This window comes from Aquarana catesbeiana, linkage group LG08 (genome assembly GCF_042186555.1).
Source record: "Aquarana catesbeiana isolate 2022-GZ linkage group LG08, ASM4218655v1, whole genome shotgun sequence".
In the NCBI taxonomy this organism is placed as follows: Eukaryota; Metazoa; Chordata; class Amphibia; order Anura; family Ranidae; genus Aquarana; species Aquarana catesbeiana.
Window position 1 is genome coordinate 166,205,650 of NC_133331.1, and position 16,684 is coordinate 166,222,333.

Sequence of the window (16,684 nt, forward strand, 5' to 3'; positions counted from 1 at the left end):
ATCTTCTCAGATGGTAAGACTGCCCATTCCTCTTGGCAAAAAGCCTCAGGTTCCTGTAAATTCTTGGGCTGTCTTGCATGAACTGCATGTTTGAGATCTCCAAAAGTGGCTCAATGATTTTGAGGTCAGGAGACTGAGATGGCCAGTCCTTCACTTTATTCTGCTGTAGCCAATGACAGGTCGCCTTGGCCTTGTGTTTTGGATCATTGTCATGTTGGAATGTCTAAGTACGTCCCATGTGCAACTTCCTGGCTGATCAATGCAAATGTTCCTCCAGTATTTTTTAATAACATACTGTATTCATCTTGCCATCAATTTTGACCAAATTTCCTGTGCCTTTGTAGCTCACATATCCCCAAAACATCACCTCTGTGTTTCACATTAGGAATGGTGTACCTTTCATCATAGGCCTTGTTGACTCCTCTCCAAATGTAGCATTTATGGTTGTGACCAAAAAGCACTGTGCTAGAAGGTTTGAGGCATGTCTCTTTGCTGTTTGCCATATTGTAGGCAGGATACTTTGTGGCATTTGCGTAATAATGGCTTTCTTCTGGCGACTCGACCATGCAGCCCATCTTTCTTCAAGTGCCTCCTTATTGTGCATCTTGAAACAGCCACACCACATATTTTCAGAGAGTCCTGTATTTCACCTGAAGTTATTTGTGGGTTTTTCTTTGCATACCAAACAATTTTCCTGGCAGTTGTGGCTGAAAGTCTAGTTGGTCTACCTGACCGTGGTTTGGTTTCAACAGAACCCCTCATTTTCCACTTCTTAATTAGAGTTTGAACACTGCTGATTGGCATTCTCAATTCCTTGGATATCTTTTTTTCCTGTTTTATACAGTTCAACTACTTTTTCCAGCAGATCCTTTGACAATTCTTTTGCTTTCCCCATGACTCAGAATCCAGAAACAACAGTGCAGCACTGGATAAAAGATGCAAGGGTCTGTCAGGAGTCCGAAAAAACTCATTGACCTTTTATACACACACGCTAATTACAAGCAAACAGATCACAGGTGAGGATGGTTACCTTTAATAGCCATTCAAACCCTGTTTGTTTCAACTTGTGTGCATGTTATCAGGCCAAAATCACCAGGGTATGTAAACTCTTGACCAGGGTCATTTGGGTAGATTCTGTTGTCATTATGATTTAAAAAGAGTAAACAGTTGTTTGATAATAAATTCAGCCAAACACTAAGCATGAGTGAAAGAAAAGTTTTTGTGTTATCATTCATATTCTCTGAAAAATTTCCAAGAAATCATAAATTCTGTCGGGGTATGTAAACTCATGAGCACAACTGTATTTGTTATTTAAAAAAATAGGTTTGCAATCACTTTAACCACTTTAAGACCGCCCCACGCAGATATACTCCAGCAGGGCGGCCTTCCTGCACAAATTCACGTACCTGTACGTGATTTTGTGCACTGGGTTTGGGGTGCACGCACCACCGGCGACCCACTCCCGCTGTGATTGGACACAGCAGGAGCCAATCAGCGGGTCAGGCAGATCGCCTTTCTGCCAGAGGGGAAAATGGAGATCTTGTGTTTCTGCAGAGCAGAAACGCGGATCTCTGTTTTCCCACCAGTTAAAGCACTCCCCCCCATAGTTAGAAAGCACCCCCTAGGGACACACTTAATCCTTTGATTGCCCCTGATTTTAACCTCTTCCCTGCCAGTGTCATCAGTACAGTGACAGTGCATTTTTTTTAGCACTGATCACTGTGTCCGATTTGTCTCATTGTCCCACTAAAAATCACTAGTAAAAAAAATAAATAAACAAAAATTCAATAAAAATACCCTATAGTTTGTAGACGCTTTAACTTTTGCACAAACCAATCAATATACGCTTATTGGGATTTTTTTTTTTTACCAAAAATATGTAGCAGAATACATATTGGCCTAAATCGAAATCGAAATTCAAATTTTTACATTTTTTATTGAGTATGTTTTATAGCAGAAAGTAAAAAATATGATCAAATACCACCAAAAGAAAGCTCTATTTGTGAAAAAAAAAAAGAACATACATTTTATTTGGGTACAGTGTTGCACGACCGCATAATTGTCAGTTGAAGTAACACAGTGCCGTATCACAAAAAATGGCCTGGTCAGGAAGGGGGGTGAACCTTCCGGGGCTGAAGTGGTTAATTACCATCCTCCTGGCTTTGGACACTGCCAGAAGGATGTTAATTTACATTGAGGGGTGGGAACATGTTAAGCAAAAAGAAGTCAATTGTCTGCAAAAAGTAATCGGGATCTATGTTTTGTACCCGAGTGTTTCACATCTCCATGTACTACTCTACAATAGGTAATGTGTTTTTGCATGTGAAGTTTTTCACATGCCATTTTTATTAATCTCAAAGCTTAATTTCACCCAAAAGTTGAACTTCCGCTCATTTGTCGCCTCTCCCCCTCCGGTGCCACAATTGGCACCTTTCGGGGGGGCAACAGGATACCTGCCTTTGACAGGTATCCTTTTCCTACTTCCAGGAGTCCGGGCTGTGGCCTGCTACGTCACCGCGGGGCTCCCTCCTCCTCTCCCTGTCGCCGGGCCAGTAGGAGATAGGAGCGGGGCCTCGCGCATGCGCAGTATTGTTCCCGGCCTGAAGCCATAAGGCTACACTGCCTTTACCCGCAATGATGGCGGCAGCACCCGACAGCTGATGGAAACATCAGCTGCGGTGCCGACATCGCTGGACTTCAGGACAGGTAAGTGTCATTATTAAAAACCAGCAGCTGCAGTATGTGTAGCTGTTGGGTTTCATTTTTTTAATTTTTTTTTGGGTTGAACACCGCTTTAAGCCCAAAGCTCTCTATGATGGCTTGTCATACTGAATTTTTCCAAATAGACTTGAATGTTCCCCTTCAAGCACATTTGAACAAAGAAAAGGCAGAAAAGCTGACAGATATATTTTACATTGTGTTCATGTTTGTATTGTTTATGCTTGTATTACAGCGTAAATCATTCATTTATACACAGAAACCTCATTAAAAATGTCAAAATACAATTTTCCAGTTTCTCTACATACACTAGCCTGCTCCTGTATCAGAATAGGTACAACTGCTTAGTTGCTACAAGGCAAATCTTTCTGCATTTAGACATTTTATAAGTAAAAGTTACAGTATTATGTCTGCCGCTATAAACACTTTTAATAAAGAAAAACAATATAAGTTGGTTTTTAAAAAGGGTGTCATGAAAATCTTTTGTGCCTCTCCAAGACCAATGGTTGGTGCTTACGATAGATTAAATTACCTTATGAGAGCAAGTACATGAATTTGTCACAAAAGACGTGGTGGGGGATGACACAAAGGCCATAGTAAGCTCCTTGCCTGCCCACTGCTCCTGTCACACAGACAGGTGCAGTAGCTGAGCTGTTGGGTGGGTGGAGCTCAATAGGGATGAAGAAAGACTAGATCCTCATCATGTCCATCTCCCTTGTGTTTGACAGTGAACTGCAATGGGTGGATTCCATAGCTGCTAGACCAGTGATTCTCAAACACTAGATTTGCAGGTGTGCCTTAGCAGTTTTGAAAAATACTTAAAATTGCTAGCGTTTTGAAACCTTGCACATATAAAAAAATGTATGGTAAATCAATGTCTCAAAAGTTAAAAAAGCAACATATATAAAAACGCAATCTCTGTCAGTCTGTCAATCATTGATTCCTTTCGTAATGCGAGACTTGTGTGAGATCGCGGGAGCAAACTTATAAAAGCAACACTTTTGTATTTGCCCCTATTTATCATGAGCTGAACTCAAAGATCTATAACTTTTTCTATGTACACAAAAGGCCTATTTCTCTCAAATATTGTTCACAAATCTGTCTAAATCTGTGTTAGTAAGCACATCACAATCCATCCACCTCACAGGTGTGGCATATCAAGATGCTGATTAGACAGCATGATTATTGCACAGGTGTGCCTTAGGCTGGCCACAATAAAAGGCCATTCTAAAATGTGCAGTTTTACTGTATTGGGGGGTCGGGGGTGGGGGTTAGAAAACCAGTCAGTATCTGGTGTGACCACCTATTGCCTCACGCAGTGCAGCACATCTTCTTTGCATAGAGTTGATCAGGTTGTTGATTGTGGCCTGTGGAATGTTGGTCCATTCCTCTTCAATGGCTGTGCAAAATTGCTGGATATTGGCAGGAACTAGAACACGCTTCGTATACGCCAATCCAGAGCATCCCAAACATGCTCAATGGGTGACATGTTCGGTGCGTATGCTGGCCATGCAAGAACTGGGATGTTTTCAGCTTCCAGGAAATGTGTACAGATTCTTGCAACATGGGGCCGTGCATAATCATGCAGCAACATGAGGTGATGGTCGCGGATGAATGACACAACAATGGGCCTCAGGATCTCGTCACAGTATCTCTGTGCATTCAAAATGCCATCAATAAAATGCACCTGTGTTTGTTGTCCATAGCATAAGCCTGCCCATACCATAACCCCACCGCCACCATGGGTCACTCGATCCACAACATTGACATCAGCAAACTGCTCACCCACACGACGCCATACACGCTGTCTGCCATCTACTCAGTACAGTGAAAACTGGGATTCATCCATGAAGAGAACACCTCTCCAAAGTGCCAGATGCCATCGAATGTGAGTATTTGCCCACTCAAGCTGTTTACAATGACGAACTGCAGTCAGGTCGAGACCCTGATGAGGACGACAAGCATGCAGATGAGCTTTCCTGAGACGATTTCTGACAGTTTGTGCAGAAATTCTTTGGTTATGCAAAACGATTGTTGCAGCAGCTGTCCGGGTGGCTGGTCTCAGATGATCTTGGAGGTGAAGCTGCTGGATGTGGAGGTCCTGGGCTGGTGTGATTACACCTGGTTTGCGGTTGTGAGGCCGGTTGGATGTACTACCAAATTCTGTGAAACGCCTTTGGAGACAACTTATGGTAGAGAAATTGACATTCAATTCAAGGGCAACATCTCTGGTGGACATTCTTGCAGTCAGCATGCCAACTGCAAGCTCTCTCAAAACTTGCGACATCTGTGGCATTGTGCTGTGTGATAAAACTGCACATTTTAGAGTGGCCTTTTATTGTGGCCAGCCTAAGGCACACCTGTGCAATAATCATGCTAAATCAGCATCTTAATATGCCACACCTGTGAGGTGAATGGATTAGCTCGGCAAAAGAGAAGTGCTCACTAACACAGATTTAGACAGATTTGTGAACAATATTTGAGAGAAATAGGCCTTTTGTGTACATAGAAAAAATTGTAGATCTTTGAGTTCAGCTCATGATAAATAGGGGCAAACACAAAAGTGTTGCATTTATAATTTTGCTCAGTGTATATGTCAAAATAAATAAGTTCTTCGCCACAAAATGTGTTACATCTTTTCAGATGTGCTGTGAAAATTTCTAGATCTTTTTGGTGCACCGCAAGACAAAAAAGTTTGAGAAACACTGTGCTAGACAGCCCAACAGGGGCTATGGAATCCACCCACTGCTGTTCACTGTCAATCACAAGAGAGACAGATCTGATGGGAAGCTTTGAGAGACTGTGCCTCATTTAGCTGCTGTCCAGGAGATTCCCATCAATGGCCATATATGGCCATTGACGGTAATCTCCTGGTAGCAGAGAATCCAAACCGCACCACTCATTTCCTAACCAGAAATACAACTTTTGGGGCTTCTAGGATTTGTTAAGATTTGTGGGTGCATTTCACTATGTGAAAGAACTAATAAAGGGTTATTTACAATTCTGTAAATATGTGAAATAGTTTTCTACAAAGACTAGTTCTAAGCACAATATATATATATATATATATATATATATATATATATATATATATATATGGACTTATGCAATCAGGATCACCACACTGTATCTCATGGCTCATATGGCTCATTGCCATTTATTGATAAAATGATATGTGATATTTTTTATGGAGTTGTGTTGAATTTTCCCCTAGATTGTTTTTGGGGTTACTTTTAATGATATTTCAATAAATACTCGTTTTTATTGCTATATACATGTCTTATATCCTGTAGGTATCACGTCCCTCCCTTTCACCCATCTCTTTCCCTTTTTACTACTAGTTCCAAGCAACTTTGCAGATTGCTTCCTATATTGACAACATCTGTTTATTAATATTTAGAATAACATTGTATGCTGTGGATCCAGGGAGTTTCAGTTAGAACAAATTTGTCCATGTTTTATAAAGAGTTTTTGCCTTCCTCAGGATAAACTGTGTGTTTAGGGTTCTAAAGCTGCAAGTTTTTAAATTCATTTAAATTATTATTATTATTTTTTTTATTATTATATTCAAAGGACATGTCTGTTTCAGTTCGACTAACTATGTTAATCTATATTTGTATCCTCTTTCTAAGAATACACAGAATGGTCATAATGTGTTCAAAGTATTGCAAGGTAACCAACACCTGGCATATCTTTACCCCGTATGACCTTAGTTTCAGAAAAAAATGGAGGGTGTTATTAATGAGGCTGTTTTATTTTTCCTGTCACTATAGCTTTTGCTGGTCACCTATGTAAATGTAAAAAAGAAATATAGCAAAATAATAATAAAAAAAATTCATATATTGAATCCTGTCATTACATGTATTAGCCACATTCAAAACACAATTTTTTTATGATTGTGGTCCTTCAAGTATGGCAAGTGCTAGGCCCATATTTATATAGAAGTGTATGTGACATTCACCAAACATCCACAGATGGCTAACTGTTCCCTGTAATTTAAAAGCACTAGGAATATTTACCTGCAGTGAATATTTGGTGAATGTCACATTCACCGCATTATAAATAGGACTCTTATTGTGTCTGTACAAAATTAGTTGTGAAAATGAAATAATATTAGCAGTGATACATAGCTTCATCAACTTCAGTGTTCTGCATAAAGCAATACAAACAAATGCAAAATCCATGCCTTTAAACATTTAGATACAACTTGATAGTAAAACATGTATTACATAAAATACGTTTGGAAAAAGAGCCCCCATACAAGAATATGCTCTAGACAAGGCATAGATACCCATTAGACAGTAAAGAACAAAAATCATCCACTGAGAGCTCATCATTATTTATTCTTATTTACTTACAATAGTAGAAATGGAAACTAATATGAATGAATTGCCATAGGTGTTGAGTAATTTATGAATGTGTAATTTTGTATTGTAGGTACTTAGTGATTCTACACAACTGTTAGATCAGTTAAACAAGAACATACAGTATGAGAGCTACTCATTGCATCGTAATTCTCTTGGTAAAGCACAGCAGTGTGATTTTTTTTTTGTTAGAATAGTAAAACAGTTGCTATTTACAAGTCATTAATACTAGTATACTAGATAATGCAGAACATTTTGTACTAAATGAACAATCATCCAGTTTCATTAGTGAAACTGGAATGCAGCATAGCAGTGTTCAAAGGTCTAAAACATGACAATGACTCAGACTTCTTTTTCCCTTTAGCATGAGTTGAAATTCCCAAGAAGAATCTTTTTACTTAGCCATTCCACATTGATTGCTCATTTACACATTCAGCTATGAGTCATCTTATTGAAATTTCTGCCATCTAGAACTATATGAAAAACCATAGCCAATTTTACAATAGAAGTCTACCACTAGCAGTTTAAAGTGAACCTGTGAACCTGTGCCCACACAGCTTACATAATACAGGTATGCTTTAACACTTTTACTGCTGTCACCATAATGGAAGGACAAGGCAATATCAGTTGCAGCACACAGTAAGAGTCAGACAGTGGCTGCATTCCCTTAAGCCAGTTCATGGTTGCGTTGACAACCCTGAAGCTATAGCATAGAAGTGCTAAAAAAACTTCATATGTATGCATGAATTTGATTGGCTGCTGATGGGGCATCTCTTCACTGGCTTTAGATTGGTTAACAGAGTATTATTACTCTGAAAGTGCTCAGACATGGACATGTCCAGGTTCTAGTGCAGAGTGCCGACAGAGAAGCAGACCAAGAATTTCCTGATGTGTCCTCATTCTCTCATTCTATGACGAGGACCTGGCATCTCTTGAAAATATTTTCACTGGGGAGGTTGGTAAAAGTACTACAGTGAAGTAAAAAAAAAAAAAAATTATACAGTAAGTCCCCTACATATGAACCTTCAAGTTGCGAACTTTCAAAGATGCGAACAGGTGCCTGCACAGTTTTTTCATTCAACCCAGCAGGCTGAATGAAAAAAAACTGAGAGATCACCACACCAACACAAGCAATGTTGGTTCAGGGATCTCCCCCCGCTGTGCTATTGTGTTCTGACAGGGGGACTCCTCCCTCCAGAACACACTGATCAGTGCTCACAGCCTTTGTCTGCCAGCACTGATCTTTTTTGGACTTACGAACAAGTTGGACTTACGAACAAGCTCCCAGAACGGAACTCGTTTGTAAGGAAGGAACTTGTATATACATACATATATATATATAGACAAATACCTCCCCCAAAGTTAGCAAGCACTCCCTAGGAACACATTTAACCCTTTGATATTTTTTAGCACTGATTACAGTATTAGTGTCACTGGTCGCCAAAAAGTGTCAGTCAGGCATCCGATTTTTATCGCAGTCCCGATATAAGTCACTGACGCTATAACTTTTGTGCAAACCAATCAATATACGCTTGTTGGTATTTTGTTTTGCCAAAAAATATGTAGATGAATATATATTGGCCTAAATTGATGAAAAAATTCAATTTTTAAAATTTTTTTTTTCATTGGGTATGTTTTATAGCAGAAAGTAAAAAATATTGTTTTTTTTTTTCAAAATTGTCCGTCTTTTTTTGTTTATAGCACAAAACATAAAAGCTACAGAGGTAATCAAATACCACCAAAAGAAAGCTCTATTTGTGGGAAAAAAAGCACAAACATTTTATTTGGATACAGCATCGCACGACCACGCAATTGTCAGTTAAAGTAACGCAGTGCCGTATCGGAAATGGCCTGTTCAGGAAGGGGGGGGGGGTAAACCTCCCAGAGCTGAGGTGGTTAAATAAGAATTGAAGATCTGTTTTGTTTTTTTACATAGTTACATTAGTTTAGCTTTTAAATCCTGGAAAATTGTGCAAGTGAAAAATAACAAAAATGGTTAAGAAAAGGTGAAAAATGGGAGGTGGGGTAATTTAATTAGGAACTGTATACAATGCTGTCAGATAGGATCAGGATGCAGGTTTATAAATAGGGCACCATTGTTTCTATAAGAAATTCTGTAGTGGTATGGTGGATAGAACATACACCATTGCTTTAAATAAATCAGAGTAATGCCCCGTACACAAGGTCGGATTTTCCGATGGAAAATGTCCGATCGGAGTGTGTTGTCGGAAATTCCGACCGTGTGTGAGCTCCATCGGACATTTTCCATCGGATTTTCCGACACACAAAGTTGGAGAGCAGGAGATAAAATTTTCCGACAACAAAATCCGTTGTCGGAAATTCCGATTGTGTGTACACAAATCCGACGGACAAAGTGCCAGGCATGCTCAGAATAAATAAAGAGATGAAAGCTATTGGCCACTGCCCCGTTTATAGTCCCGACGTACGTGTTTTACGTCACCGCGTTCAGAACGATCGGATTTTCCGACAACTTTGTGTGACCGTGTGTATGCAAGACAAGTTTGAGCCAACATCCATCGCAAAAAATCCTAGGATTTTGTTGTCGGAATGTCCGAACAAAGTCCGACCGTGTGTACGGGGCATAATGAAACCAAAGCAGTAGCAGAACAGTCAGTCAACTATCATTATCAGCAGGCGAGATGATCAATAGCAACCTACAAATTTGTCTGGTCTCCTATAACATGCGTATGGTACCCCACTTGTTAGTGCCTTACATAATTCAACAATACATATTGGGGTGATACAAACATTAAAGAGCTAAGAACACAAGACTTATACATCCTAACAAGCAGAAAGGTGCAGTTAGTTTTTTCTTGAAAACCTGTGTTTCATTTACTGACTGCAGATGGTCTTTGGAAGGTCCCACACTTAATAGACTTGATTACCGTGTGGTAATCTAGGTATTGCTCTCAAAGATATATCCAATTGGGCAGCTATGTGCCCCACTGCTATTCGCATACCCATTTTATTTGTTTCATAAGAATTTTATTGAGAAAAAAAAAGAAAAACACCTGAACTTTTACAGTGGCACATTATACCAAGGTTTCCATTTTTTTTTTTTTTTTTTAAATTATTGTACTGTTTTATGCACCAAGGACACAGTGGGAGTTATTTACGAAAGGCAAATCCACTTTGCACTGGAAGTGCACTCCAAGTGCACTTGGAAGTGCAGTCGCTGTAAATCTGAGGGGGACATGCAAGGGAAATAAAAAAACAACATTTTTGCTAGTAAATGATTGGATGATAAAATCAGCAGAGATTCCCCTCATTTCAGATCTTCCCCTCAGATGTACAGTGACTGCACTTCCAAGAGCACTTGCAATGCACTTACAGTGCAAAGTGGATTTGCCTTTAGTAAATCAACCCCAGTGACTAAATCTGCTGTTCAAGACAACAAATCAAGTTAAGGATTTATTCAGGATACATATTTCCTTGAAACACTGAGATTATTATGAAATTCTTTTGTTTGCCGGTCTCACGTGCACCTGGGCAATTTTAAATGCTTTCATATTTGTGAGTCTACAGAGGAAATATTTTTGTATTTATGACTATGGGTAGAAATTCACTGCTAACTGCTGTGTACAAATATATGCTTTTCCAGTATTGGGTCCCATATATCGTTTTTACTTTATTCAGAAAGGTTTGAAGGGACAAAAGGCTTGTGCATTTAAAATGATGCAGTGTCTAAGGCCTGTGTGTGCAAAAGTTATACAATAATCAGCTATTTTGAATCATGATTCTTTTTGCACCGTATGATAATAAATTGATTGTTTTATGGAATGGGGCATGTACTTAATTATAGCTGTGGCATAGGCCAGCAAAACAGCCTACCCTTCCAAGGGTTTGTTTGCCAGAGACAAACAGAAAAGTTAAAGAAACATTTTCAGGCTTTTATATTTTAGGCTGTAACTGAAAGGTTTCCATCCACTCTTTGTTTAAGGTTTGTGGTGCACAAAGAAGCCTGTTTCTGGATAAATAAAAATAGACTGCAAATAACAGTGTTCAGATGGGTTTTGTTCTTTAGGAGTCTTAAAAACACCACTGTTCTTTGAGTAAGAAAGAAAAACCCTTAGTACATCAGACTGTATAGAACATTACTGGGTGTTTAGAGACAAAGCATACCCATGTGCAGGCTTGACTGTTCTTCAAAAGTGTGTATGACTAATGGAAGGGACTTGCAGAAATCCCTTGAGTGCAATGTCGCTTACAGGGCAATGCACTCAAACAAAAAGGTTTGACTTTTTGTAAAGTGGCAAAGATATTTAAAAATATGTCAATGTCAGTAATAATGACATTTTTCCAACATGAAAAAAATGTTCTGAATAAATAAAAAAATATAGGTATTGTGTAGAAAATTAAAGAAAAAGTTAATTGTATTATTATTATATAGGGTTTATATAGCACCAACAGTTTGCGCAGCTCTTTACAACATTAGGGCAAACAGTACAGTTACAATACAATCAGGGGGTCCTGCTCATTAGAAAATATGATTTAGAAGGAAGGGCTTTTTTAATTGTATATACCGGAAGTAAAATAAGCTACTTAAGTATAGAATGATTTCTATGAGAGGTAGAGGAGGTCATCACCTTAAGACATTAGCAAAAAACTGAGGTCTCCAAGACTAGGGTAGGGTTTTAGGGTTATGCCCAGGGACTGTGTCCAGCAAAGCTTTGCCACCATCCAATCATGTATGGCAGCCTATAACCCAGGGTCTATGAATACCCAGCCTGTGTCCCTTGCTGTACGATTAAGATCAGTCTGTTAATCCCAGGCATATAAAACACCTTTTTATAGCTTTTTATTTTATTTCTTTAAAATAATAACAATTATTTTAATATACATGTGGCAGAATTAATCTTGACACCATCCTTCTCTGATCCTTTGCACAAAAACAGGGAGAGGGAAGGGTAGCAGTAGGCCCTAATTAGGTTCTGCAGTATATGCATGTGCTGACAGCAGAAGAGAGCAGTGTGAGCAGAACTGATGACTTTCACTGTCCAATCAGAACGGCGACTGCAGGAAGGGTGCACCACTGTATTTCATAAAGTAGGATTTTTTTTAAATTTATATTTACTTTTAAGGTCTCCCCCCACACACACACACACACACAAAATACTCGCCCAACCACCTCTTACTAATAGCTAATTAATAGTCATTTTACTCATCTTAAAGTGAAATTAAACCCTTTTACCCTTAACAGCCAAGAAGCTGCCATCTTATCCTCTGTTTGATCTGTGGTTGGCATGGTTCTGCACATGTGATCACTTATGACAGCAGACATTTAATGGCTTGACAACTCAGAGAGCACAAGCAACTGTGATGGTTATCATTCATGGTATGCCTTGAATGTAACTATTATGGAAAACAGTTAGAATGGTGGCTTTCGATCTGCTTTAAAATCTTGATCCAGAAGAGAGACTGAAGTGATGACGTGAGTGTGAAGGAACCAGCTCAAAACAGATTACAGCGCACAGATTCAAGAATGACATTTCCTGCAAGGCTAGTTAAAAACACCTGAACATATTCAAAAGAATACGGGGGTTTGGTCACACTATATGGTCATATAGTGCTAAGCCCACTTACTGAGACAATATTTTTGAATATGTTCAGGTGTTTTTAACTAGCCTTGCAGGATAAATGTCATTCTTGAATGTGTGTGCTTTAATATGTTTTGTACTGTTTGTTGGTCTTATAGCAGCACTATCCTGAATTTGGGTGTGCCCCCAAATATGTTTTTGAAGGAACCAGCTGGTGCAAGCATACTGTATATGCAGTGCTGTATGAGTGGTTCCCTGCACACGGTGCCAGCAAGGGACACAGATGATGGGTTAAGGGTAGAATTAAACTTCAAGAAGGTATTTAAAAAATGCACTAAATAGGTAAGAGGGGCGCAAGAGGAATGGGAGGGGTTTGAGTTTTCTCAAGAGATGGCCTTATAAATTCAAAAGCCAGTAATATTAAAGAAATAAAAAGAAGACAACTTTTGCTGCAATATTCACTTGAATTCAGAGCTGTCCTCCACAATACTACTTTTTCACCACTACGTGCCCTTGTTCCAGTTGATTTTAAAGTGCCAGGAGCTCAGGTGGAAGTGGGAGGGGAGTTCACAAAAAAGTATACTTGTGCTTTTACTATGACATAGATTTTGGTGTCACCCTCCTAGCTGTGCTATCTAACAGAGGTGTATGTATCACAGAAAGAGCTGGGCAAAATTACAGATCTTCTGGCAGAAAACACAGTACACATATCTGTATTTCAAGTGTATACTTAGCTGTTTTCTGGGAGTCCAACCTAAATTATTGAGTTTTTTACTCTTGTTTTAAGTTTTTAAAGAGACTTTGACCCTTTAGCCACTCAGGACAAAATGACAGGTTCTCTTGAGATCAGCAATACACCCACTGATACTGACTTTCCCTGTGCTCCTTTACCCCTCTTTTGCACTGTCGGAGCTAGAAACCAAACCCGGTATATGCTCTATGATGGTCTAAGCCAGTGTTTCTCAACTCCAGTCCTCAAAGCGCCCCAACAGGTCATGTTTTCAGGCTTCCCATTATTTTGCACAGGTTATTGGATCAGTTTCACTGCCTCAGTAATTACCACAGCTGTTTTATCTGAGGGAAATTCTGAAAACACGACCTGTTGGGGCGCCTTGAGGACTGGAGTTGAGAAACACTGGTCTAAGCTTACACAAGGTTTCCTCCCCTCTTTCATGACACAGTATTCAAGTCTGACAATCAGTCGCTCAAACTTCAGAACTGTGTCCTGGGAGGAGGTCATATTCCCCCCCAGCTGGAAACATTAAACTATTAGTTGAACTTTTTCTTTTATCCTTGTGGATTTTGTTTTTACTGTTATGTTGTTTTTGCATGTATTTATTATTTCTCATACTATCTGATTTAAAGAATACCATATCTTTGGCTGAATTTGTGTTTGCCATATAGTCAAAAATACTCACGAAAGAAACCATGAACCTTTCAGTGAGGCAGTATTTAAAATTTTCCAGAGCTCAGCAGCTTCCCCGCATCCTCAACACACATAGCATCTACTCATTATTACCTGCACAGCCTACGGATCAGATCTTCAGAGCGACGTCCAATTCGGTGTGGGAAGTCTACCTTTTCAATTCCTTTCAACACCATGTTATAAATTTTGATGGGATCTGTCCCTGAGAAAGGTGGGCTGGGAAAAAAAAACACCATCATGAAAGAAGCCGGCTCCAAGAATTGTTTCTTATAATAAGAAACTGTCCGTAAGGGAACTTTATTTTTCTAAATAACCAGGCTGTTGAGTAAGTAGACTAGGTTTTTGTTTTGACATGCTGTAACTTCAGCCATAAACATTCATTGGTAAAAATATAAACTGCTAATACACACAAGACACATCCCAAGTAAAATTGACAAGCTGAAATTAATTGGGATAGACTAAGACTATGACATAGTGGGCATAAAATACATTCTGGCCATGACTGGATAATGAATTTGGATGGTTGTAGTTGAGTTCACCTTCAAAAAGATTTTCCAAAAATCCCCAGTGCAATTCTATGCCCTCTGAATTTTACATACCAGCACCCCACCTGTTGTAAATGATGCCCATGCTTCCATTACACATGCAGCTGTTGAGAGGCCTCTCCACAAAAACTACTGGCCCCTCATTCCCCTCCTTCCTGCCATATGTAGGACAAACTAACCATACAGTATTGTGCTACTTAGATGTTTAAACTGCCTGTGTGGGCAGTGCACTTTACCTGCTCTATCTGTACTCAGTAGGGGCCACTACAGGCTGCTCAAACTCACACTACGTACACGTGGTCTTCTTCTCTAGCTGTGCTCATTTTCAGAAAAAGGACTCTTGCACAAAGGCAGACTGAGCCCATTCAGCATAATTGCCTGTGTATTTCCTCTACCCAGACAGAGGTGCACAGCCTGTCATTGATATGAATAGCTTGGTGCTGGTGTACTCGTGTATACAGAGGTGCTATCGTAAACAAGAGTACAGTGTATGGGCATATGCAAAAATATAATCACAAGGGAACCTATTTTTATTTGATACTCGGTTACTGATAGAGCACTATATCATAATTTTTATACTGACTTCCTAGAAGTTTGTGGAGACACAAGCATTATGGCATATGTATTGCCTTGGATTGTCATGTACTGTGCTAGCATTGCCATTAATTTAAAATGTATGAAAATCCCACAATGCGAGATAACAGTGTGCTGGTGTGAACAAACCCCGATGCATGGAAGAGTAATGTGCTTATTTTTGCTAATGACACAAAATTATAGAGAGTGAATACAATCCAGCAGTATAGTAATATTACAGAGTTATCTTGACAAAATAGCATACATAGTACCCCTACTCATTCACCAAAAAAAAAAAGTCAAAGTTAATAAAAACACAACACCAGTTTTTGACAAGTCAGCGACAAGTCAGCAACCTCCCACTCCTTAACAACCAGCTATTCTGATTTCTGAATATATAAAAAGAATGCTCCTAGTACGTGGCGAGGATATTCAATGGTGTGGTTTACTTGGATATCGTTTTTGAAACCAAAAAAAGTTCAAGTGGTCTACTTTTTAAAGCGGTAAAAGAAAATGTGCATTGTGTTAAAATATTTTTACAAAGATCAAAAACTGACCAATTCGGCAAAGGTTCATGGATTCATTTATATGGGTGTACTAATCCAGTAATTTGTCCTGTTCAGCTTCTGAATAAATATCTGACTGTTTGACCCACGTGGAAAGATTTATTATTTGTACACGAGAATAATTCACCACTTACCAAGTTTCAGTTTATAAGAGTGTTATAATAAGTGTTTACAATTTCTTAAATTGGAAAAAATTCCACTGTCTGGCCATTCATTCCGTATTGGAGCTGCAACTGCAGTGGCAACCATGGGTTTAGACAGGGATAAGATCAAACGGATTGGTAGATGGAAATCTAATGCTTACACTTCTTATATTAGACCTAATTTGAAGTTTTGAATTACAGGTGCAAAGAAAATTATATGGATCGTGGGGACATTCTTTTGTGTTCTGGGCTCATAAGAGAGCAGTGACAAGAGTTTACGGAGAGAATTTGGACCTGAATCCGAACAATTGGCAGATTTTTTTGGTTTGGTAAACGGGGCATGGTTTGGAGTGAATTGATGACAGTTTTCGGAAAATTAACTTATGGTTGGCCTTTCCCAGATTTATTATTGATTCATCTGGGAGGTAACGATATTGGCAAACAAAATACATTAAATTTAATCTTTCAGATTCAAGATACTTTTCGGGCATTGAAGGCTGCAGCTCCCAAAACTGAAATTATATTCTCTGAAATTATCCCCTGTTTAGTTTGGTTGAATTCTGATGTCTGTTCAGTTTTTGAAAAAAATTAGAAAAAGAGTTAACAGGCGTTTAGAGAAATTTATGTCTTTAGGATATGGGGCATCAATTAGACATCTGGAATTGGAAGGTGGAATCCAAGGCTTGTATCGGAGAGATGGGATTCATCTGTCTGATATTGGCTTGGATATATTCAATTAAAATTTTCAGACAGCAATTGAACAGGCCGAGGGCTGGGTGTTGTAGGCAGGA

The 16,684-nt window shown here is 39.1% G+C and overlaps 1 protein-coding gene across 2 annotated transcripts in view; it reads right to left on the minus strand.

Moving 5' to 3' along the window:
* LOC141106160 (cGMP-dependent protein kinase 2-like) overlaps window positions 1–16,684 on the minus strand; it is a 397,387-nt gene that overhangs the window by 33,174 nt on the left and 347,529 nt on the right. For both annotated transcript variants that reach the window (XM_073596694.1, XM_073596693.1), the window contains exon 16: window positions 14,160–14,282. In XM_073596694.1, the coding sequence (XP_073452795.1) occupies window positions 14,160–14,282 (123 nt within the window). The remainder of the gene's footprint in view (window positions 1–14,159; window positions 14,283–16,684) is intronic.